This window comes from Salmo salar, chromosome ssa28, assembly GCF_905237065.1.
Source record: "Salmo salar chromosome ssa28, Ssal_v3.1, whole genome shotgun sequence".
NCBI classification, from domain to species: Eukaryota; Metazoa; Chordata; class Actinopteri; order Salmoniformes; family Salmonidae; genus Salmo; species Salmo salar.
The window spans coordinates 6,907,519-6,934,097 of NC_059469.1; the positions used below are offsets into that span (position 1 = coordinate 6,907,519).

At 41.0% G+C, this 26,579-nt stretch overlaps 1 protein-coding gene and 1 long non-coding RNA gene across 5 annotated transcripts in view; one reads left to right on the forward strand and one right to left on the reverse strand.

Annotated features, from left to right (window-relative positions):
- The window catches only part of LOC106589385 (monocarboxylate transporter 12-B), a 29,165-nt gene extending 4,022 nt beyond the window's left edge, over positions 1 to 25,143 (forward strand). The window contains exons 1-7 of one of the 4 annotated variants that reach the window (XM_014179282.2): positions 1,526 to 2,054; positions 7,696 to 7,749; positions 9,120 to 9,223; positions 21,402 to 21,545; positions 21,742 to 22,330; positions 23,291 to 23,550; positions 24,334 to 25,143. In XM_014179282.2, the coding sequence (XP_014034757.1) occupies positions 1,927 to 2,054; positions 7,696 to 7,749; positions 9,120 to 9,223; positions 21,402 to 21,545; positions 21,742 to 22,330; positions 23,291 to 23,550; positions 24,334 to 24,578 (1,524 nt within the window). In that variant the 5' untranslated portion in view covers positions 1,526 to 1,926 and the 3' untranslated portion in view covers positions 24,579 to 25,143. Of the gene's footprint in view, positions 1 to 1,525; positions 2,055 to 7,695; positions 7,750 to 8,690; positions 8,924 to 9,119; positions 9,224 to 21,401; positions 21,546 to 21,741; positions 22,331 to 23,290; positions 23,551 to 24,333 lie in introns of those variants that run through there. The other 3 variants (XM_014179287.2, XM_014179285.2, XM_014179289.2) reach the window with 3 other exon arrangements.
- LOC123731472 (uncharacterized) lies at positions 5,601 to 16,607 on the reverse strand. The gene is made up of 3 exons (XR_006762616.1): positions 16,329 to 16,607; positions 6,369 to 6,444; positions 5,601 to 6,155 (listed from the first exon to the last, which is right to left on the reverse strand). It is a non-coding gene; the product is annotated as an uncharacterized lncRNA (long non-coding RNA).
- Positions 25,144 to 26,579: the final 1,436 nt, after the last annotated feature.

Here is a 26,579-nt window from a genome sequence, read left to right on the forward strand (position 1 = left end):
AAAGGTTGCTCTCTTTTTCTGCCCTACCAAGCAAAAACGCAGTAGTTGCTTATAGCGTGGAACTGAGAAAAATGTATTTTATTTACCTTGGTTTCACAGTAACTTTATGCAGTTACTGCTAACATGACCCCCATTTTCTCCAAAACACAATACAATAGAGGCAGGATACTTGTCCACATGATTAAGCATGTATTTAATGTAGCAAAAATGACATTAACTCATTTTCGACCAAAAAAGCAGTTACTGCCTTTTTGCTTGGTATGGCAGTTTTCTGTGGCTAAACTAACTAGGCTCATAATTTTACAATTTTATTCGTATTTACAGATGGCATACAAGTTTGTTATAAAGGCACGTGAAAGTTCACATGTTCAAGAAGGCATTTCTGCCAAACGGGTCACAATTGTTAAGGACTGGTACGTTTTTCAGGAAACTAAATAAATGGAATGGAGCTAAGAACAGGCAAAATCCGGAAAATCTGGTTCAGTCTGCTTTCCACCAGACACAGGGAGATGAATTCACCTTTCAGCAGGACAATAACCTAAAACACAAGGCCAAATCTACACTGGAGTTGCTTACAGTGAATGTTTAAGACAGTGAATGTTCCTCAGTGGCTGAGTTACAGTTTTGATTTAAATCAATGGAAAATCTATGGCAAGACTTGAAAATGGTTGTCTAGCAATGATCAACAACCAATTTGACAGAGCTTTAAGAATTTTTAATACAATAATGGGCAAATGTTGCACAATCCATGTGTGGAAAGCTCTTAGAGACTTACCCAGAAAGAATTACAGTTTTAATCACTGCCAAAAGTGCTTCTACAAAGTATTGACTCAGGGGCGTGAATGCTTATGTATTTAATTTCTGTGCTTATGTATTTAATGCTTATGCTTATGTATTTAATTTCTGATATTTCTGTATTTAATTTTAAATGCATTTGAAAAGATTTCAAAAAAATATGTTTTCACTTTATCATTATGTGGTATTGTGTGTAGTAGATTGCTGAGAGAAAAACATATTTAATCAATTTTGAATTCAGGCTGTAACACAACAACATGTGGAATAAGTCAAGGGGTATGAATACTTTCTGAAGGCACTGTATATCCTCCACATTCTTATTTAAAAATGTTAACTCTTTATTTAGTTTCCATATAAAGATATCATAGAGCTAGTGCGTTTGGATTACTGATTTAAATTACACTGGATTACTGATTAAGATTACTGATTTAAGTACTGACATTAACTGACATTCGTCAATCAAAACCTTTTTTGCTGCACGTGGGAGTACATTTAAGGGAAATGAAAGTTGGCCAAATCAACTGGCCAATGGACATCTGAGGAACCAAAGCTGCAGAGATGGAAAGTGTTATAGGGTAGCACATGTCACAGCTTTTCAACAGGGTCCGAAGTCATGCCAGCAGACGGCTGCTAGTGTCTGAAGTTAATATTGTACCACCCCGAGTTAGCCCTGACACCCTGCCAGTAAACACCTCCTCTCATGGACTCCTACGTCATTACCCTGTCGCCTCACTGTGCTGCTTGGGCCGGGGAGTGAAGTATTTCAACATGCGCATCAGCAGTGACTAGCCTTGTTTGTAGGCTAGCTCTTCAACAAATGCTGAATGGGCTGGACATGTTTTTGACCCAGAGAAGATGTCTGAGGTTTTTTGTTTATGGATACTGCATCTCAGTTGATGCCTGTCAATGATTCCAAGCCTCCTTTTGACTTATTTATAGAGTCTTAGCTAGTATCTTTGCTTCTCCCTGTGTTCTACAACAGTGTAACTGAAGTGAACTGAACAGCCTCTTCAACAATCAGTGCAACCCATTCTAGGTGTGACTGTGTGAGGCTGTCTGTCTGCGAGGTGTACCTGGGGCATCTTGGCTGAGAACAGGAGAAAACCGAGTGAACAGAACAAGGATCTGAGCATGGTTCATGCTGCGGCTATGGCTCAGGGGAAGAAGAGACCAGCAGTCCCCCCTCCTGATGGGGGCTGGGGCTGGGTGATCGTGGCCGGCTGCTTCATGGTCACTGTTTGCACACGTGCCGTCACTAGGTAAGTCTGGCAGCTGGAGAGAGTCACTGCAGATCCCCTGGGACCTGACCCAACTCTGGGAACTGTGGAGTGATAAGCATGTGTGTTTATGTTACAGTGTATGTGGGCATCCTAACAAATCAGTCTATTAGCAATTTTATTACATGTTTGAGTACAGTTAAGTTTGTGGGACAAATTATGATTTCAAACAAAACTCAACAATAATTCTAACCAAACTTGATGCAGGTTATCCACCCATTCTATAATGGTGGGCTATGTACCTAATAAAGTGCGTGAGTTGAAAGGTATTCAAAAATACTTATTCTCCAATACTTATTATCATCTTACACAGAAAAATTGTATGTCCTTTTAAATACATCTGAAAATGATTTTCAAACTATAACACTATTATGGTATGATGAAATGTTTATAATATATGTAGTACAGGTCAAAGTCAACTCTATATTTAGTGCAATTTGGACTGAGTATAACTTGAGAAGAAGACTCCGGTTTACTAAAGTGGCAAGTGGTATCTTGTGTTTCTGCCATCACACTTACCAGTTCAGGTTACACTGGGTGCCTGGTAAACAACCTGCAGGTCAGGAGCAGGCCTTCAGTATAGAACTACATTGAAGCGCAATACACTCTGACTGAGGATGGTTGTGTTTTAACATCTACCCTTACCCGGAAAAAAACAGGCTTAGTTCTGGCAAATAGTTGTGACAAATCTTTGACAATATTTTCACATGGAAATTAGTTTTGTGGCAAACTGTTGCGGCGACTTGTGAACTTCTGGCAAACAATTCTGGGAAGCATTATGTATGCAAATGATATCAGGTTTTTGGTTACTTTGTGTATTAACAACATTGCTCCACCCACATTCTTTCAATGCATCGAATGGGGTTGGAGTCAAGGGAAAATAAGCAGGTGTTACCAAATATAACAATGTGCATTTCATAAGTATTCTCATAAAGCGTGTACGTAAAACGCATTAAACAAGTCTGTAAAACCACAATGAGGACATCGACCTATCATCTAAGTTTTCACAAATCATTTGGTACAGTGCAAGAGAAAACGTCAGAGTAGTCTGAAGTAGTGGCATTAATTCATGTTCACATTTACAACATAACATGCATGGGCATTTCATCATTAAGACCTTTAGGGTATTTTCCTCGACTCCAACCCCATTCGATGCATTGAAAAGATGTGGGGGGGGGGGAGCAATGTCTACATAAGGGTGCAAATTATAAACACTCACAAAAGCTCTGACAAAGGCTTTGAGGCCGATACGTAAAGCTTATTAAAGAGCAGTGATACTAGCAAGAGCAGGGTGCAGGTTTCTTATTTTTTCTCATCTTATTCAAGTGTTGGCATGCACCTGCAACAAAGATAGCTCAGATGTGCGAGTGCCTTTTGAATTTTGTATTAACATTGAAATGTTGTATCTACGTAAACCAAATCACATATAACTTTAAATGAACTTACTTCTCACAGAGAAAACTGAACTAAACTTACTAAATATTCTAAACAACATGTATTCGATGTCTAAACAGATCAAAATAAATCAATACAACTTGAAATCATCAGCATGCTAATGAAGAAAAAAGTAAAGACTGAATATTTCCCAAATAACATTTACATGAGAGAAATGTGAACACATTGGGGATGTTGACCTTAGGATGACCTTCCCTGTAGCTCAGTTGGTAGAGCATGGTGTTTGCAACGCATGGTGTTTGCAACGCCAGGGTTGTGGGTTCGATTCCCACGGGGGGCCAGTATGGAAAAAAATTAAAATGTATGAAATGAAATGTATGAACTGTATTCACTACTGTAAGTCGCTCTGGATAAGAGCGTCTGCTAAATGACTAAAATGTAAAAAAAAAAAATGTAAATGTAAAATGATGTTTAATGGATTAACTACAGAATTTACATGAGCCAAGTGATGACTGAGCAATAGCTTTTAACCAATGGAATTTGAAAAGATAATAAAAAATATATATAATTTAGATAACAAAAACTGAATCAAACCCAGTTCAGAACTATTGCCTTTTTGAGTGAACTTTGGAGATAGTTCTTTGTGGAAGTCCTTCGTCCAAAGCTTCTTGAATGCATGCACAGAAACAATCAGAAAACACCAAACAAAAACAACATTAGGATACTGAAAACAATTACTGGAAACATTTTTATTGGTAGACTCAGCTGCTAATGGGCGGATTTGACTTTGGAAAAACAGCGTCAGCTGTTACAATGTTACCTTGATGTTGCTATGCTTTTCACTGAAACATACATTCTATATATTTTTCAGCAAGGAAGCAATGTTTCTGTCTTGTATAAATGCTATATAAACAAATGAGGTAGCTAGTGTAAACTGAGGCTTAGGCTTACTGTAGCTACCTTTAAATGTGTGGCGAACTGCTCCTAGAGAGCCACAGTATACAATATTTTTCTCAGCCAAGCATTAGCACAAGTGATTCAAACTAATCAACTAATTATGATCTTCAATCTAGACTGGGGACTTGATCATTAAGAGCCAGTTATCTACTAAACTCAGCAAAAAAAGAAATGTCCCTTTTTCAGGACCCTGTCTTTCAAAGATAATTCGTAAAAATCCCCAAAACTTCACAGATCTTCATTGTAAAGGATTTAAACATTGTTTTCCATGCTTGTTCAATGAACCATAAACAATTAATGAACATGCACCTGCTCATCTGCGTGAACGTGCCTTAGGCATACTGCAAGGAGGCATGAGGACTGCAGATGTGGCCAGGGCAATAAATTGCAATGTCCGTACTGTGAGATGCCTAAGACAGCGCTACAGGGAGACAGGACGGACAGCTGATCGTCCTCACAGTGGCAGACCTCGTGTAACAAGACCTGCACAGGATCGGTACATCCGAACATCACACCTGCGGGACAGGTACAGGATGGCAACAACAACTGCCCGAGTTACACCAGGAAGGCACAATCCCTCCATCAGTGCTCAGGCAGTCCGCAATAGGCTGAGAGGGGCTGGACAGAGGACTTGTAGGCCTGTTGTAAGGCAGGTCCTCACCAGACATCACCGGCAACAACGTTGCCTATGGGCACAAACCCACCGTCGCTGGACCTGACAGGACTGGCAGAAAGGGCTCTTCACTGACGAGTCGCGGTTTTGTCTCACCAGGGGTGATTCGTGGTCGGATTTCCGTTTATCGTCGAAGGAATGAGCGTTACACCGAGGCCTGTACTCTGGAGCGGGATCGATTTTGAGGTGGAGGGTCCGTCATGGTCTGGGGCGGTGTGTCACAGCATCATCGGACTGAGCTTGTTGTCATTGCAGGCAATCTCTGCCATGGCCAGCGAAGAGCCCGGATCTCAATCCCACTGAGCATGTCTGAGACCTGTTGGATCGGAGGGTGAGGGCTAGGGCCATTCCCCCCAGAAATGTCCGGGAACTTGCAGGTGCCTTGGTGGAAGAGTGGGGTAACATCTCACAGCAAGAACTGGCAAATCTGGTGCAGTCCATGAGGAGGAGATGCACTGCAGTACTTATGCAGTTGGTGGCCACACCAGATACTGACTGTTACTTTTGACCCCCCCTTTGTTCAGGGACACATTATTCAATTTCTGTTAGTCACATGTCTGTGGAACTTGTTCAGTTTATGTCTCAGTTGTTGAATCTTGTTATGTTCATACAAATATTTACACATGTTAAGTTTGCTGAAAATAAACACAGTTGACAGTGAGAGGACGTTTCTTTTTTTGCTAAGTTTAGTTGTCCTGTGTGGCTCAGTTGCTAGAGCATGTCTCTTGCATTGCCAGGGATGTGGGTTTGATTTCCACGGGGGACCAGTATGAAAATGTATGCACTCACTACTGTAAATTGTTCTGGATAAGAGCATCTGCTAAATGTAAAATACTAGTTGTCTCTTCTTCCTGACTCAGGTGTACAAGGCTTGGGTGGAAGAAATGCAACATAAAATGTATTTATGCCTAGTATGGGAATTCATATTATTTTCCAAAATTAATTATTGTTAACAAAGCCATGCATGCAAGAAACCTTAACCAGGTACGCACATATTTCTCTGTCCTCAGTCTGATTGAAGGCCTTAATCTGTCTTCTTGCATTGTAGCTGATTGCTTCTAGAAAGAAAGAGAGAATTAACAACACGTGATTAAGATGAGTTAGCTACTAGTTTAAAGCAATGAGAGATCTAATTGTTACAAAGAATGAATGTATGAAGGCTACATTTATCAGAATAATACATCCATTTACATAGCTTCCTTTTCAAGCTTGAAGACGATACATTCATTTATCACTCAAAAACAAGTGTTATGAGGGAGTGCACCACTAACATCTTTCTAGGTTGTTGATGCATCCTCCTCCCATTGCAGCCTCAACCAACACCACGGGTAGGGGAACGGTATCCATCTGCAAAAGTAAAGTTTTGCTTTGATGTCAAGTTAGCTCATATTGTTGCTAACATGCTACTGAACGGTGACACTAGCATATTGACATGCATATTGGTACTAAGACAGCAAGTTATTCACCTAAAAATATAAGTGTCTAGGCAAATCATTAGTTAGCTAGCTAACTATCACATTAATTGTGCAAAAATATGATAGCTAACGTTAAGCACTAGCCAAAATGTGTTTCACTCTATCCGATAAAACATGACATTGCTAACTAAGCATCAATTCGCTAACACCATTTTAAAGTTTCTTATGATGTTTAATGAATAAGTTAGACACTCAACGGCAGGGGTTGGAACCAACATTATTTCCCAATTGTTTTGTTCCGACTATCAAAATAAAGTTCTGAATCAGTTCGAACCCCCAAAAAGTTACGGTTTATATTGTTCTTGTTTCTTTTTTAAACCCTGAAATCAATATTCACTACCGTTCAAAAGTTTGTGGTCACTTAGAAATGTCCTTGTTTTTCAAAGAAAAGCACATTTTTTGTCCATTAAAATAACATCAAATTTATTAGAAAGTGTAGACATTGTTAGTGTTGCAAATGACTACTGTAGCTGGAAACAGCAGATTTTGGATGGAATATCTACATAGGCGTACAGAGGCCCATTATCAGCAAACATCACGCCTGTGTTCCAATGGCACGTTGTGTTAGCTAATCCAAGTTTGTCATTTTAAAAGGCTAATTGATCATAAACTAAGCTAACAAGCTTAGCTAGCTAACAAGCTTGCGTGTTCAGAGCGCCACCAGAATTAAAATAAAAACACATCTTAGCTTTTTGTAGATAATAAATCCAATGTGAAACATGACAACTATAGTATCCTTAACTATCATTGAAAAAGTTAATCCATTATTCTCTAATTAAACATTGCTCTCCCTAATTTCTGAATCACCCCTGTAACGTCAGTAGCTACAGTAGACTATGTATGCTTTGGAAGGAGGGGGAGGGGCAAGTACACCACACACACACTGGCAAAGATTTTCAGCTGGCAGGCAGGCAGGCAGACACTGGAACAAGTTTGAGTGACAGTGAGGGCTTTGCACAGGCACTTTGTTGCGTTTTTTGTGGGACTGAAAAAAATGCCCATAAAATAACATTATTAACCGATTCCCATGCTTTTAAAATAACGGTTCTGTTCTGGAACAATATTGATCACTTTAGTTCTCGGTTCTGGTTCTGTTCCTCTAAAAATGTTCCTTATTTTTCAGTTTTCGGTTCTGTTCCCTGAACCGGTTCCAACCCCTGCTCACTGGACAATTTCGGTAGGTAGCTAGGTAGATGGCTTTCCAAATTATTTTCCTTCTCCCCCTGACTGGTCACCAACGGTTACTGGTCTTGGAACTTATGTGTTCACCAGAAACGGCTTCTGGTAAACGGTTTGTCACTAATGGCAATGAATATTCTTGCCACAGGTTTGCCACAGATTCAAATAGAATCTTGAGAGAATTGCTTGCCAGAAAAAAAACTCTGGCGAACTGTTTGCTGGAACAAATACATTTTTGTAGGTCTCCTCTAAAATGTTGTTTTTCAAGGTTTCACATTTCATGCTTTGTTACCCAGGTGAAGGGGGTTTAGTGAATTGCGTTACTGAAAAAAATGTGTTCAGTCAGATGAAGACCTGTTGGGTGAGTGATAAAGGAGATTATAGTCTCACATTTCCATCAGACAATCCTTTGTGTAGATTAGAATTGGAAAACATTTAAACAAGGAAGAGCATGTTGGAATGTCCCTCTCAACATTATTCAATAATTTTCAAACAGCAACCTGGTCACTGATGGTTGTAAACTGATAATGCCTGCCCAGATTGTCACCTTGAACCTTTACCCTATTGCACATTGCAATATTAGGTCAGAATTGGAAGGAATGGGTGAAATTTTCCACGGGTTTGAGAGTAACCAAAGGTAATAAGTCTAGGCAGTCCGATCCTCTACTTTCTTGATATGCATAAGTGATCCCAAGGTCCTTTGAGGTCTAGTGAGTGAGTTTAAACCCCTAAACCAGCTGTAGCGGACAGCGTGTGTGTATACACGTTTGTGTGTGTGTAAGGAAACAGCAGGCTGACGGAGGGCCGCCCTATGTAGGTCCCCACATGTGCGTTCTCTGGCCAGTGCTGGGGAGGACATGAGGATCAGATGGTCGTCACGTTCACACTGAGTGATCTGGGCCTTATCGCCTGACTGGTGCTATTCCTCTGTTTGTACAGGTGCAGCCTCTCTGCAGACTCGGACGTAGGAGCTTGTGGTTCATTACCCCCCAAGCAGGCGTTCTTCCCACACGTCCCAGGCTTTTTACAGCTCTCCCCTCAGCTTCGTGATTACACAATTCATTACGGTTGCATCGCTCCCTCCGACCGCTCAGGTCATCACCATGTCTAGCTGGAAAAGAGTAATTACATAATCGAAGAAACCTCAGTGTGTTCTGAGAACACCAGAAATGGTGTGTTGGTGTGTATGTGCTTGTCAGACCGTGTGTGTGTGTGCGTGTATGCACACCATTGAGACTTGTGTCAAATTTGTGACAGATACACCACTAGGAAACATACATGTTTAAGTTCTGAGACATTTTAAAATATGCAAGATAATCCTTATTTGTCATGATTTCTCTTCATCTTGATCTTTTTCTTCTGTTCCAGATGCATCTCAATTTTTTTTGTGGAGTTTCAGATGCACTTTGGTGGGGACTATTCAGGGACAGCCTGGATCCACAGTCTGGTGGACTGCACCACTATGCTATGTGGTAAGTCATCATGTTAAATACTGAAGTAATATGGCTACAAGGTTCATCTGCCACACCTAAAGTTCATTCTTGTGGGAAGCTGCTATATACCATCTACTGCTAACAGTCAGTATCTGGATAACATGTGTGAAATGCTTGATAATGTATGTGATATCAACAGGGTATATTTTCTGGGTGATTTAAATATTCATAAAGCTGCCCACTCAAGAAAAAACGTTAAACTGTAACCAGTGCCTGCAACCTGGTACAAACAGCACAGGGATGAAATCATCAATATGTATTGATCACATTTTTACTAATGCTACAGAAATGTGTTTGAAAGCAGTATCCAGATCCATCGGATGTAGTGATCACAATATAGTAGCCATATCTAGGAAAACCAAAGTTCCAAAGGCTGGGCCTAATATAGTGTATAAGAGGTCATACAATAAGTTTTGTAGTGAGTCCTATGTTGTTGATGTAAAGAATATTTGTCAGTGGTGTGTAATGAGGAGCAAATAGATGCCGCACTTGACACATTTATGAAATTGCTTACCCCAGTTACTAATAAGCATGCACCCATCAAGAAAAGGACTGTAAAAACTGTTAAAACCCAGTGGATTGATGAGAAATGTAAAAATTATATGGTTGAGAGGTATGATGCAAAAGTAATGGCAAATTAGTCTGGCTGCACAACCGATTGGCAAACGTACCTCAAATTGAGAAATCATGTGACTAAACTGAATAAAAATAAGAAAAAACTACATTGTGAAACAAAGAAATTATAGTAAAAATCTTTGGAGCACCTTCAATTACATTTGGGGGAAAAAAGCAAACAACATCATTCATTGAATCAGATGGCTCATTCATCACAAAACTGACTGATATTGCCAACTACTTTAATGATTTTTTTTCATTGGCAAGATTAGCAAACTTAGGCATCACATGCCAGCAACAAATGCTGACACTACACATCCAAGTATATCTGACCAAATTATGAAAGACAAGCACTGTAATTTTGAATTCCGTAAAGTGAGTGTGGAAGAGGTGAAAATATTGTTGTCTATCAACAATGACAAGCCAATGGGGTCTGACAACTTGGATGGAAAATTACAGAGGATAATAGCGGACGAAATTACCACTCCTATTTGCCATATTTTCAATTTAAGCCTACTAAAAAGTGTGTGCCCTCAGGCCTGGAGGGAAGCAAAATTCATTCCGCTACTTAAGAATAGTAAAGCTCCCTTTACTGGCTCAAATAGCCAACCAATCAGCCTGTTACCAACCCTTAGTAAAGTTTTGGAAAAAATGGTGTTTGACCTGATACAATGTTATTTTACAGTAAACAAATTGACAACAGACTTGTATCAAGCTTATAGGGAAGGACATTAAACAAGCACAGCACTATACAAATGACTAATGATTGGGTGAGAGAAATTGATGATAAAAAGATTGTGGGGGCTGTTTTGTTAGACTTCAGTGCAGCTTTTGACATTATTGATCATAAGCTGCTGGAAAAACTTAGATGTTGTGGCTTTACATCCCCTGATATATTGTGGATGAAGAGTGACCTTTAACAGAACCCAGAGGGTGTTCTTCAATGGTAGCCTCCAACATAATCCAGGTAGAATCAGGAATTCCCCAGGGCAGCCTTCTAGGCCCCTTACGTTTTTCAATCTTTACTTATGACATGCCACTTGCTTTGAGTAAAGCCAGTGTGTCTATGTATTCGGATGACTCAACACTATACACGTCAGGTACTACAGCGACTGAAATGACTGCAACACTTAACAAAGAGCTGCAGTTAGTTTCAGAATGGGTGGCAAGGAATATGTTAGTCCTAAATATTTCAAAAACTAAAAGCATTGTATTCGGGACAAATCATTTACTAAACCCTAAACCTCAACTAAATCTTGTAATAAATAATGTGGACATTTAGAAAATTGAGGTGACTAAACTGCTTGGAGTAACATATCAAACATATCTAAACGGCTTGGAGTAACATATCAAAACATATTGATACAACAGTAGCTAAGATGGGGAGAAGTTTGTCCATAATAAAGTGCTGCTCTACCTTCTTAACAGCACTATCAACAAGGCAGGTCCTACAAGCTCTAGTTTTGTTGCAGCAAGACTACTGTTCAGTCAGGTGGTCAGGTGCCACAAAGAGGGACTTGGGAAAATTGCAATTGTCTCAGAACAGGGCAGCACGGCTGGTCCTTTGATGTACACATAGAGCTAACATCAATAATATGCATGTCTCTCCTGGCTCAAAGTGGAGGATAGATTTACTTCATCACTACTTGTATTTGTGAGAGGTATTGACATGTTGAAAACACCGAGCTGTCTGTTTAAACGACTAGCACACAGCTCTGACACCCATGCATACCCCACAAGACATGCCACCAGAGGTCTCTTCACAGTCCCTAAGTACAGAACAGACTATGGGAGGTTCACAGTACTACATAGAACCATGACTACATGGACCTCTATTCCACATCAGGTAACTGATGTAAGCAGTAGAATCAGATTTGAAAAAACTGATAAAAATACACCTTATGGAACAATGGGGACTTTGAAACAACACACACATAGGCACAGACACATGCATACACACACACAATAACATACATACACATGGATTTTGTGTTGTAGATATGTGGTAGTGGAGTAGGAGCCTGAGGGCACACACTTAGTGTGTTGTGAAATATTTTATGAATGTATTGTAATGTTTTTAAAATTGTATATCTGCCTTAATTTTGCCAGACCCCAGGAAGAGTAGCTTATACCTTGGCAGCAGCTAGTGGGGATACATAATACATATAAATACAAATGGCCATCAGTCAAGTGTTGCTTCAGCAACAGTGATCTGGCATCACACTCGGCCTGGCACTGGCTTGGAATGTGTGGTCTAGACAGGTTGCTCAATGACCAGGGTAGTCATGAAATGGATTTGGTTCATAGGATGTAAACATATTCGGGTGGCAGGTAGCCTAGTGCTTAGAGCGTTGGACTAGTAACCAAAAGGTTCTAAGTTCAAATCCCCGAGCTGACAAGGTACAGATCTGTCGTTCTGAACAGGCAGTTAACCCAGGGTTTTTATAGGCCGTCATTGAAAATAAGAATTTGTTCTTAACTGACTTGCCTAGTTAAACAAAGGAAAAATAAAAACAATATAAGCTTTTAAGCCAGTTTGATATTTGGTACATAATTTTGCTTCCAATTAGGACACATGATGAAGACAATGTCATGTAAATGTGCTTTTTACAATCACACAGCAAAGTTACTGTATGCTTAAGTTGATAAAGTCACAGGCTGCTGACTGGCAATGTGTCCTTGCAACTCAGCCAACCCATTGGTCAGTTTTTGCTGCGTTCTTAGATTGGGATGTTCCCTGTTTGACCCCCTTACATAGAACAGAAGTTATGGTTTAGTGTTTTTTAAGTGCGTGGATCTTCTTTGGATCTTCTATAGATCTTTTGGACATGTTGATTGCTCTTAAAAAACATTTTGGGTTGAATCATAGGATTGTATTTTATTAGTAGGTACACATTAGTGCAGTCGAATGAAGTACTGAGAACCCCATGTCTGACTAAAGCAGACACCAGAGAGAGGAGTTTGCTTCTTTTCCTGTTGATTTAGCTCTTGAGAGAACAAAGTCAGCAACACACAGAGAACATCTTGAAATACCAAAACAGTGTCACAACACTATGACCCAACATAGAGGGAGTTTGTTTATTTCGCTTGCTCCCAGTGAAATTTGACACCATGATAGAGACTGTTTTGAAAAAGCATGTAAAAATAGACCCTTAAACTGACTCATAGCAGACTCAAGGCTGACTTAGGTAACATGTTCAGGCAGGTGTATGCCAAGGCCAGTCAGCACGGGCCACAGAGGACTTCTGCGGATCACAAACCTCTCTTCTAGGTTCACATTTTGCAACTCTTTGTCTTGTATTTACTCACAGTATCAATGGTCCAAAGTGACAATAAAAGTGGCAAAAGAGAAAAATGTACTTGCATCTATTTATACATGTTGAAACTGGCAGTGAGGTACACTATATGTGACCCGATTCAGGAAACTAGGCGTATGTCGCAAGTCACGACTTCACAGTAGAACCGTTTGAATGTAAAAAGTATTTTTTTATCAAAATGCATTTTTTGGCAGAAATGCCTTCTTGAACATGTGAACTTTCATGTGCCTTACTATCAAACTGTTATGCCATCTGTAAATATGAATACAATTGTTAAATTACGAGTCTAGTTGGTTTAGCTACAGAAAAAGTCAGCAACCTTCCCGCTAGCCATGATTGGCTGAGATAATGAGTGGGCCGGACATGCCAAGAGATGAGTTTGTATTGGTCTGCCATATAGCATGCGTCTGTCTATTGGAGCTGGTCAGTATGTTTAGGTAATCATGTCGAACACGGCTTTTAATTTTATTTATTTTTTATTGCGTAGTAAAACTGCATAAACCTAATGTCAAGTTAAAGTTTACTGTTAGCTAGCTCTGACTGTCGTGAGGTCAGAGCTTTTGGATCAACCCTACTTTTTGGCCAGAGCGCTCTGAACGCGAAACACTCTGAATTTACGAACAGACAATCTGACAGCACAGTTGCAGTCACCAACGCTCTGGATAACATAACAGCCTAACGAGCTCTGCTAGGGCGAATAATGTTCAGTTAGCTGTTCTCTCTCTCTCTCTCTCTCTTAGCTGTCTGGAATTAGCTGGCAAGTTAGTACAGAACGCTTGGCTAAGGCTTAAGAGGGTGTGACTGTGAACAATGCTGAATGGGTGTAGACAAATAAGGGCTCTCCTATAGAAGTACCAAAACATTGAAAGACGGTTTTCTCAAAAGTGAGTTTACAAGTTGATCAACTTTCAAAGCAGTATTACGTTCCCATTGTTTCCTCAAATGCAGTGTATGATATACCATTTTGTAGCTCTGAGTCTCTACTTTATCCAATTAAAAAAACAAACATATTTTGCTACATAAGACCAAATCCAGTTGGTGAGTTACATATATAGAAAAGGTATGTGGTCTCCCCCCTTCAAATTAGTGGATTTGGCTATTTCAGCCATACCTATTGCTGACAGGTGTATAAAATTGAGCACACAGCCATGCAATCTCCGTAGACAAACATTGGCAGTAGAATGGCCTTACTGAAGAGCTCAGTGACTTTCAATGTGGCACCGTCATAGGATGCCACCATTCCAACAAGTCAATTCATCAAATTTCTGCCCTGCTAGAACTTCCCCGGTCAACTGTAAGTGTTGTTATTGTGAAGTCAAAACGTCTAAGAGCAACAGCTGCTCAGCCGAGAACTGGTAGGCCACACATGCTCACTGAACAGGTCCTCCGAGTGCTGAAAACCGTGTTTCCTCAATTGCAACACTCACTACCGAGTTCCAAACTGCCTCTGGAACAATGACAGCACAAGAACTGTTCGGAGGGAGCTTCATGAAATGGGTTTCCATGGCCAAGCAGCCGCACACAAGCCTAAGATCACCATGCGCAATGCCAAGCATCGGCTGGAGTGGTGTAAAGCTTGCCGCAATTGGACTCCGGAGCAGTGGAAACGTGTTCTCTGGAGTGATGAATCACGCTTCACCATCAGGCAGTCCGACAGACGAATCTGGGTTTGGCACATGCCAGGAGAACGCTACCTGCCCCAATGCATAATGCCAACTGTAAAGTTTGGTGGAGGAGGAATGAGGCTGTTTTTTATGGTTAGGGCTAGGTGCCTTAGTTCCAGTGAAGGGAAATCTTAACACCACAGCATACAATGACATTCTAGATGAGTCTGTGCTTCCTATTTTGTGGCAACAGTTTGGGGAAGGCCCTTTCCTGTTTCAGCATGTGTTTCAGCATTTGTGTTTAGACCTCACAAAGTGAGGTCTATACACAAATGGTTTGTCGAGATCGGTGTGGAAGAACTTGATTGGCCTCAACTCCATTGAACCTCAACTCCATTGAACACCTTTGAGATAAAGGCTATTAGCCAGGCCTAATAGCCCAAGTCCCCGCAGCAATGTTCCAACATTTAGTGGAAAGCCTTCCCAGAACAGTGGAGGCTGTTATAGCAGCAAAGGGGGGACCAACTCCATACTAATGCCCATGATTTTGGAATGAGATGTTCAACAGGCAGGTGTCCAAATATTTTTGTTCATGTAGTGTATCTTATCGGAGCTTAATATTATGCTGAATTGGTGTTCCACCCTTTTTTCCTGTATCTGCATGTGTTTTATTGTGTCAGGGTGTGAGAAAAGTAAAGCTCTGGTTTGCCCATATTCCCCCTGGGCCTCAAATCATTCATACACCGGTCTTTTGGCAGCAGTTTGCCAGACATTTGCTTGGATAAAAACAAGACACTATGTACTGCTCTAGTGCAGTACACAATCCGAAGGGCGTAACTTTTTATGTTGCATATTGGTGGGGGTCACGGTCAACATGTTTCGGTGTCAACACCCCTTCTAAGGGGGTCCGGGGGACTGATAGTGCCTTGTAACTCAAATTCTCACCTGATGACCTGTTTGTCCTCTCCCTACATCAACATGGGCAGTGCTCTATTTCCCTCTCTACTGTAACGGTTTTGACTTGAGGTTATTGTTTGTAGGGTGCCAGGTAGGTTGTGCCTACCAAAGAAAATAGAGATTTCTCCTTTTAGTTTGAGAGGGAATGAGTCCCATCCGGTCCGTCAAGTCTACACCAATACAAAGGACTCATGTAAAAGTCAGTGTGGACATACACTTTTCATAAACTCTTAAAACATTGGAAATAACTTCAAAACAACTTTGTTCTTTTGCGTTGGTTGTATTACCAAAATAAATGATCACACACATAATAATATAACAAACCATGATCTCTGGTTCCTCAAGAAAAGTTCCTTACCTCAGGCATAAAAAGTCCAGCCCGGTAAAGGAGTTCAGTGAACCCAAGTGACCTTAGTCACTCAATGTTTGTCCGCTCATAAAGTGTAGCGTAAACCCAGTCTCAATCATACATTCACCATATCAAACTATTTTACTACACAACCATAAAGAGTATCACATCTCAGAAGTCTTCAACTACAACTGACCACATAAATCAACACGGTATAAATCACACTCAAACAAATGAAATACCGTATGCAAGTAAGTTGTAGTCTGTCAGACAATCCAATCAGCCAACAGATATCCAGCAGAGAAAGGCCATGAAGAAACAGCGGAGACTAACTGAGATGTGTAGTCCAAAGGAAGAAATGAGTGGATCCGATCCTGGTGGTTAAACTTGAGACAAGGCTACAAAGCACTCTTTTAAATACAACAAAACAAACAGAGTAAAAAAGCTTCAGGAACTGAGGGTTGAACACATCCACGTTTGCACCACCATCACAACCCCACTTTTGCTTAGCTGATGCTGGCTATTTAATAGGGAATTAAAAGGGGAACCGCACCTATTGGAAGGAGAAGCACTGAGACGGTTCAGACAAATTCAGGGCCGTCACAGTACTGCCTGTCTCTGACCCCTGCCATGACAACCAAATGAAATTAGAATGTAGGCAACAACATTTGTTATAGCACTTGGGCTACAGTCGGCAAAGATGGGGAGTTGTTGACGACCCGTTTGCCCTCTCCCTGCCTCAACATGGTCGATACTCTCTCTCTGTCACTCTCTCTACTGTCTGTCTTTGACCCCTGCCATAATCATATGACCAAATACCATTATCATATGACAAAAATGTCTGGCCTTAACAATGATGGGGTTAGATTATTAACATTAATTCGATTCTGCTTTTTTTAGATAAATAATTGATTCACTGGCAGGCATTATGTATACAGTGCATTCGGAACGCATTCAGATCCCTTGACTTTTTCCACATTTTGTTACGTTACAGCCTTATTCAAAAATGTATTAAATAGTTTTTTCCCCTCGTCAATCTACACAAAATACCCCATAATGACAAATCAAAAACAGGTTTATAGACATTTTATCAAATGGATTTAAAGAATTTAAGGGAAATATTACATTTACATAAGTATTCAACACAATCCTGTCACGGAGCTCTACGGACAATTCCTTCGACCTCATGGCTTGGTTTTTGCTCTGACATGCACTGTCAACTGTGGGACCTTATATAGACAGGTGTCTTAAGGTGCCTTTTGGAAAACTCCAAATGTGCTGTCATGTGCCTTTTACTGAGGAGTGGCTTCCATCTGACCAATCTACCATAAAGGCCTGATTGGTGGAGTGCTGCTGAGATGGTTGTCCTTTTTTAAGGTTCTCCCATCTCCACAGAGGAACTCTAGAACTCTGTCAGTGACCATTGGTCACCTCCCTGATCAAGGCCCTTCTCCCCCGATTGCTCAGTTTGGCCAGGCGGCCAGCTCTAGGAAGAGTCTTAGTGGTTTCAAACTTCTTCCATTTAAGAATGATGGAGGCCACTGTGTTCTTGGGACCTTCAATGCTGCAGAAATGTTTTGGTACCCTTCCCCAGATCTTTGCCTCTCAGAGCTTTACAAGACAATTCCTTTGACCTCATGGCTTGGTATTTGCTCTGACATGCACTGTCAACTGTGGGACCTTATATAAACAGGTATGTCCCTTCCAAATCATGTCCAATCAATTGAATTTACCACAGGTGGACTCCAATCAAGTTGTAGAAACATCTTAAAGGATGATCAATGGAAACAATCTGAGCTCAATGTTTGCAGAAATGTAAAAAAACAGTTTTTCCTTTGTCATTATGGGGTATTGTGTGTAAATTGATGATCAATTGTAGAATAAGGCTGTAACGTAACAAAATGTGGAAAAAGTCATGGGGTCTGAATGATTGATGAATGATGATTTCCGAATGCACTGTAGCTAGCTAGCTGACTACATAGTACCAGTCTATTATGAATTGTACAGTGTAATTAGCTAGCTAGCTACAGGTAACTGACAAAATAAAGGAAACACCAACATAAAGGTATTGGGCCACCACAAGCTGCCAGAATAGCTTCAGTGCACCTTGGCATAGATTATACAAGTGTCTGGAATAAGCTTTGGTGATATACCATTTTGTTAATGGTGGTGGAAAACGCTGTCTTAGGCTGCCGCTCCAGAATCTCCCATAAGTGTGTGTGTGGGTTAAGATCTGGTGACTAAGACATGCGCACACACACATTGGGTTGAGATCTGGTGACAGACACACACACCCTATGCTGCACCATTGAGAGCATCTTGACTGGCTGCATTACCGCGTGGTGGGGAAACTGCACGGCATCCGACCACAAGGTGCTATAGAGGGTAATGCATACGGAGTACTTCACTGGGTCTGAGCTCTCTGCCATCCAAGACCTCTATACCAGGCGGTGTCAGAGGAAGGCCCTACAAATTGTCAAACATTCCAGCCACCCAAGTCTGGAACCAACAGGACCCTAGACAGCTTTTACCCCCAAGCCATAAGACTGCTAAATAGATAGTTAAACATTTAACCAAATAGCTGACCGGACTATCTACAGTGACCAGTTTTTGCACTAACTTTTTTGACTCATCACATATGCTACTACTGTTTACTATCTGCCACTTTGTTCCTAGTTATATGTACACATCCACCTCAATTACCTCGTACCCCTGCACTTTGACTCGGTACTGGTACCCCTTGTCTATAGCCAAGTTATTGTCACTCATTGTGTATCTATTATTACTTCTATTATTCCGTGTTTTACTTTTCTATTATTTCTTTCTCTATGCATTTTTGGGAAGGGCCCGCAAGTAATATTCCCTCAAAAAAAATTCAGCACTGAGCAAATTTCAGGTCTTTGAAGCACAAACTTGAACATTGTGAAATTTCTGTGCAATTTCCGACGCGCGTTTACTGTAAACACTGAGGCTGTCCCTGCTTTAAGTTACAGTTTTAGCAGTGGCCAAGTAGACTACTTGATCATAATGTAGGCCTAGCAGAGTGGCCTAACATAAACAACAATGAGAAAAATGCATCCCATAACATTTTAACATGGAAATAGCTGTTCTATCATTCAGCTTACAGTAGCAGCAAATGCGTGGTGTTCAATGTAGGCCTACATTCCATGAGACTTTTGAAAAAAACATGTAGGGCTTGACATTAACCTGTTTACCCACTTGTGCTTCAGACAAGGTGACTGAAAAGGATGTGTTGTTTGATGCAAGAAACCACTTTATAAAAAACAAAAACATTATGATTCCCATACCACGAATACAGAGAATCAGACAAATTATGCTACCCTCTGCCTATTGACTACTTAGCTTATTCAAGACTGTCTCAAAATACAACAATGCCCCTTTAAGACATAAAAAAAGCTCTTCTCTGACTTGCTTTTCAAAGATGGCTAGAAATGCACACATTTTGTGCTCTTGTAGGAAGCAACAGCTCCCCCATTGTTGACTAGAAATTAGCTAAAACTGGGCTAATAACTAACTAGCAAAGAATATGAACAAATGTGCACAGGTGGCTACATCCCAGGGGTGGCAAAAGTACCCAATTGTCATACTTGAGTAAAAGTAAAGATACCGTAATAGAAAATGACTCAAGTAAAAGTGAAAGTCACCCAGTAAAATACGACTTGAGTAATAGTCTAAAAGTATTTGGTTTTATAATATACTTAAGTATCAAAAGTAAATGTAATTGCTAAAATATACTTAAGTATCAAAAGTATAAATAATTTCAAATTCCTTATATTAAGCAAACCAGACGGCATGATTTTCTTGTTTTTTAAAGTTATGGATTGCCAGGGGCACACTCCAACACTAAAGACATAATTTACAAAGAAAGTATTTGTCTTTAGTCATTCCGCCAGATCAGATGCAGTAGGGATTACCAGGGATTTGTCTTTAAGTGCTTGAATTAGACAATTTTCCTGTCCTGCTAAGCATTCCAAATGTAACGAGTACTTTTGGGTGTCAGGGAAAATGTATGGAGTAGAAAGTACATTATTTTCTTAAGGAATGTAGTGGAGTAAAAGTAAAAGTTAGTAAAGTACATATACCCCAAAAAACTACTTAAGAGTTACTTTCAAGTATGTTTACTTAAGTACTTTACACCACTGCTTCATGCAGTTCTCACTTTGATCTCAAAACAAGCGCATCTACTCATGACTGCTCATGCTGTCCAGTTCAAAGGAATGGCACAAATCACAGAGTACAGGCCTGAATCGTGGCATGTCAATGCTATAGAATCCTACTCCAATGCGCTCTGCCTACAAGAAAATCTCTTGCACAGTTAGTTTTGCATAGTTCATTTTGTTTTGGTTTGTTACATTGAAAGTGTCTAATATTGCGTTGATTTGAGCACATTTCCCACAGTAGAGTGAAACGTTTATAGTGTTAACTAAAGGGGAATACTCTAGAAAGTTAAGTGAAATTCAGTCTCGTGATTCTCTGCGCGGACTGATATTTCATTTGTGTGGCAGTCCATGGCACAGTTCAGTTTAGAGGGAAAATTGCCCCTGTGTAAGCATTTCATTATTAGTCCAAACCTGTTGTTTATGAAGCATGTGACGAATATAATTTGATTTGATTTTGATTTACAGTACTCTGCACTCCCCCAAAATATCTTATGTTCTGTACTTTTCTCCTCTTTGATGTTGGCACCTCCATTACGGGCAATAGCTACTTTTTCTGTAGGGTGAACACTGACTCACTAAGAGCTGCTCATCTAAAACTGCAATTCAAAAGGAAAAGGTCCACATACTGTGCTTTAGGTGCAAGCTTAGGCAGCTAGCTAACGTTAGCCTAGCAAAAATAGCCAACCTAACATTGCATGCATCAGTATCACTCGGTATAACACTCTTTTTACACAATGTTATCTCATCACCAATAGTTCACTAGTTACACAACATAGGAATACATGTATAAAATGTTAATGAACTTTTACTCGTTTTAAACTTTCAAAACATGTCGCTACCTCGCCTCAGCAAACACCACAAAGAGAAAGAGAGAGCGGGGTAGCGCGTGCTGCTGAACTGTTAATGCAGACTAAAACAATACATGCAGACCGATGAAAAGGGAAAGAGAGAAAAAATATTGCATTTCTCCGTTATCCTTACAAGCCATGCTCAGCTCTTTTTCCCTTTACTGTGAACGGGTTGCTGCCTCTGGAGACCGGGTGCAACCAAATCGTATTTGGTGGCGAGGGGATCCAATCATAAAATGAGGAATTGAGTCCCATACTAACATGTGTACTGTGTTGTGATTGAAAGCTCCTCTAGGCAGCTTCATTGGGAACCGTCTCTCGTGCCGCATCGCTGTGATCCTTGGGGGCTTCCTGTCCTCCATCGGCCTGGTCCTCAGCTCTTTCGCTACCAGCCTGGAGTACCTGTACCTCACCCTGGGGGTCCTCACAGGTGGGTCTTCCCTGACATCCTCCTGCCCCACTCACTCAGACAGGCACCTAAAAGGGCAACTGCAGTATCATTAGGAACCCCTATAATTCACACGTCATATAATTCAGGGATACTGGGTAGACATACTGTACCAAAAACATGCCCTAGTATGGATCATGGCATACCAACAACAACCTTTTCCTCTTTTGATTTTCAGGTATTGGATTTTCCCTCTGTTACACCCCTGCCATTGCCATGGTGGGGTCATATTTCTGTGAGAGGAAAGCCCTGGCGTACGGGATCGCCATGTCAGGCAGTGGCATCGGGACCTTCATCCTGGCCCCTGTGGTCCAGCTGCTTATAGAGCACTACTCCTGGCGCGGGGCCCTACTCATCCTGGGGGGCGTTGTCTCCAATCTGTGTGTCTGTGGGGCCTTACTGCGCCCTATCACTCTGAAAGAAGAAGAGGAGGCCCATGGTCCGGTCCCATTGGATACCGACTGTGGATATAGGGTCAAAGCTCAGGTGGTGAGCACGTTAGAGGAACCTCTGGCGATTAACAACAGCAAAGGCAGCCGCTGCTTCAAGTCTATGCAGGAGTACCGCTTCCTGCTGATGCCTGACTTCCTGATGCTGGCGGTGAGCTTCTTGTTTCTAGCCAGCGGCTGCAGCCTGCCGTTCGTCTACCTTGTGCCCTACGCACTGGATGTGGGCGTAAGCCACCACCAGGCCGCCTTCCTCATGTCTATCCTGGGGGTCATAGACATCGTGGGGAACATCACCTTCGGCTGGCTCGTAGACAGGAGGTAGGCCTGAGTTAAGATTTTGTTCCATTGAACATGCCACCACAACAAAGGTATTTTAATTCCATGAAGAGTGCCTCTGTCCCGCCTTGCTCTTTGATAGGCCGGCATTCCTTTATTTGGACTGGAAGACAGGTCCAAAACATACCTGTATTTGTTGAGTTGTGTCTTTCTGTAGGTCTTCCTCTGCAACATTCCACTTGGAGTTTGTATGAAATCAGAAGCTGTGCTTTAACATAAAAATGGATCCAGCCTTTTCTTATTCAGTTTTCACTTGGTTTTTGCCGTGTCACTTTTTACTGAACTGTCACCTAGTTTTTGTAGTCTCACCTTTAAGCAGGGATCTCCAACCCTGTTCCTGGAAAGCTAATGTACCATCCTGTCGGTTTTCGCTCCAACGCTGATCTAGTGCACCTGATTCTAATAATTAGCTGATTGAAGCTGAATCAGGTTAGTTACAACTGGGGTTAGATTGAAAAGGAAGGTAGCTCTCCAGGAACAGGGTTGGAGAGCCCTGCTCTAAGAAATGGAGCTGTTACCAATTTTATCTTGATGGTGAAAAACAGCTGGTTTCGTCTTAGAAGTCACACTTAAGGAAAACCCACATGAATTTCACATGATCACGTGAATTGTTCCAAACACACATGTTTTCATGTGATCACATCTGATCTTATGTGAAGTTAATGTGATAACGTGACAACATGTAAAGCAACATGTGATAACGTGATTTTCCACCTGAAATCATGCGGTTTTTCTGTAAGGACATGAACAGTTGAGCCGCAGATCATTCAGATGGTCAATATGGGAAATATCCCACTGGGCACAGACGTCAAGTCAACGTCTAGTGCACGTTGGTTCAATGCAATTTCATTGAAATGACGTGGAAACAACGTTGATTCAACCATTGTGCCCAGTAGGATGTGTTTTTAGACTGATTGTATGCCCTATTCTTCTTCCCCCCAGGTGCCTGAAGAAGTATCGTAATGTGTGCTACATGATAGCAGTGGGCATGGAGGGACTTTGTTGCCTCTTCATCCCTCTCCTGCGGACGTTCGCCCTGCTGGTGCCTTTCTCTGTGCTTTATGGGTACTTCGATGGCGCCTACGTGGCCCTCATACCTGTGGTGACCTCAGACATTGTGGGGACAACTAACCTCTCCTCCGCTCTGGGGATTGTGTACTTCCTACATGCCATTCCTTACCTGCTCAGCCCTCCAATAGGAGGTGAGTGTCCTTGTGTTGAAAGGAAAGGGATTAAGTACTAACCGATCATAGCACAGGAGGTGAACAAAAGATATGGGAGGAAATGTCCACGCGTTGTTTGCTGATCGCAAATGTGGTCTTTATGAAAGCTTTTAGTGGTAAAAAAGCCATGTTTTGGCCATTGTTATTGCTTCACTAAAAGCTTTGCCAAATACCACATTTGCGAGCAGCAAACAATGAGCAGACATTTACCTCCCACTGGGTACAGATGTCAATTCAACATCTATTCCACGTGGACACAAAGTTGATTCAACCATTGTGTGCCCAGTGGGCTTCTTTCTAGACCTCTCATATACTCCCTCTCATCAGGTAGAGAAAGCCTGCTGGTCTCTTTGAGATAAGGCAACAGCAAACAATCTCACTTATAGTATACCTTATGTCATTCTTAAGTGACCCGCTTATTCAGTCCTGATTCGGAAATGATAGTAGTTGTTGAGTTATTAAAGAAATATTTTGTCATGAAGGGCTGGTTTCCCGGGAACAGACGAAACCATTCCGGGAAACCGTCCCGAAGAGTACACCATGGATGTTAGATGTTCACTATACTTAAAAAAAAAAAAATTGTCATGGATGCAAAAATGTTGCATTAAGTGCACCAATAGCTTGTTAAATTACCCACCAGTGTACTTTTACTGATTTAAAAATGATTTATTTTGTATTTATTAATACATACATTATAGTCAGCAAGTCTTCCATCCATCAAGTTAAAGCCTAAGTGAATGTTCATATCTCCTCCCTCCGCAGGCTGGCTAGTTGACACCACAGGCACCTACACGGCCACCTTCTTCCTCAGTGGCTTTGCCCTCATCTCCAGCTCCCTGGTCATCAGCACAGTGACTGGAATACGCCACTGTCGCAGGACCCAAAAGCACAGAAAAAACAATAAAGACACAGACCCCAAACAGGATCCTTGCCAAGGCAGCCGATCAGACTTCTACATAGCCTCAAGTAAAGATGTGAACCCTTCAATCAACACAGCAAATTCTTAACATTGGACGCTTTTGCGTAGTTTTGCATTTGTTTTGTTGGAATACCAAAGTATATTGAAGATTATAAGAAACGATGGTCAATTGGTACACATAATCTAGCGTGATAGTTCAGAAAGAATTCTGCCGGAACCAGAACAGCTTCAGCTGAATTATGGAATTTCCCTGATGATCTCTCTATCAAAGCTGTGATATTATTGCTCATTTTATGTGCCTTTCTCTTTCAGGGTTTCCATGTCTGTCAATCCAAATGTAACGGAAGAAGTTGATCAATTTCAATATCTGAAGATTCAGACAGGGTGTTTGAAATAGATTATTTCTGAAGACAACAGTCTTCCCAGTTGTTTCGTTAATACTTTATATTGACATGGGAGGGCAGTCATAGTCTTTCACTCCTTTGTGAACGACTATGATCTATTGAAATGAATGATAATGGAAACTTCCTTCAGACGGGAACGTAGAAGTTAATAATGAATTCGTCATTATTCATTTATAAAGGTATATGCATTTTCGTACCAATTTCCTATACAATAATTGATGACATTAAAAGACAGGATGATTTGCTTTATATGTGTACACCAAATGTATAGTTTTGTAAAGATATACAAAATGTATTATTACATTGCCACTTGTTACTTTGTAGTTACACCAGAGGGCTAGGAGGACAATTATCTTGTTCTATATTAGAACAACCCTTGTCTGACCTTTCTGAGCTTAACGTAAAAGCTATAGGCCATCTCAGCAATATGACATAATAATACACATTGGATCCACTTAGAAAAAAGGTGTTATCTATACTGAAAAAAATATATAAACACAACATGTAAAGTGTTGGTCCCATGTTCCATACACACAAAAAAAGCTTATTCCTCTCAAATTTACATCCCTGTTAGTAAGCATTTCTCCTTTGCCAACATAATCCATCAATTTGACAGGTGAGGCATATCAGGAAAGGGAAAGGGGGATACCTAGTTAGTTGTACAACTGAATGTATTCAACTGAAAAGTGTCTTCCACATTTAATCCAACCCCTCAAGAGGCTGACTGAACAGTGTGATCCTTACATAGGTGCACCTTGTGTTGCAGACAATAAAAGTCCACTATAAAATGTGCAGTTTTGTCACAATGCCACAGATGTCTCAAGTTTTGAGGGAGTGTGCAATTGGCATACTGACTGCAGGAATGTCCACCAGAGCTTTTGCTAGAGAATAGAATTTTCATTTCACTACCATAAGCCACCTCCAATGTCGTTTTAGAGAATTTGGCAGTACATCCAACCAGCCTCACAACCGCAGACCACGTGTAACCACGCCAGCCCAGGACCTCCACATACAGCTTCTTCACATGCGAGATCGTCTGACACCAGCCACCCGGACAGCTGATGAATCTGTGAGTTTGCACAACCGAAGAATTTCTGCACAAACTGTCAGAAACCGTCTCAGGGAAGCTCATCTCTGTGGTTGTTGTCCTTACCAGGGTCTTGACCTGACTGCAGTTCAGCATCGTAACCGACTTAGGATCCTGAGGCCCATTGTCAAGCCATTCATCCTCCCCCATCACCTCATGTTTCAGCATGATAATGCACAGCCCCATGTCGCAAGGATCTGTGCACAATTTCTGTAAGCTGAAAATGTCCCCAGTTCTTCCATGGCCTGTATACTGAACAGAAATGTCACACATTGAGCATGTTTGGGATCCTCTGGATCGACGTGTATGACAGCGTGTTCCAGTTACCAACAATAGTTAAATAAAGGTTAAATAAATTAAAATAAATAAATATCACCAACTTCGCACAGCCAATGAAGAAGAGTGGGACAACATTCCAAAAGGCCACAATTAACAGCCTGATCAAGTCCATGCGAAGGGGATGTGACGGAAATGGTGGTCACACAAGACAATGACGGGTTTTCTGATCCATGTTCACTTTTTTTTAAGGTATCAGATGCATATATGTATTCCCAGTCATGGTACATCCATAGATTAGAGCCTAATGAATTTATTTCAA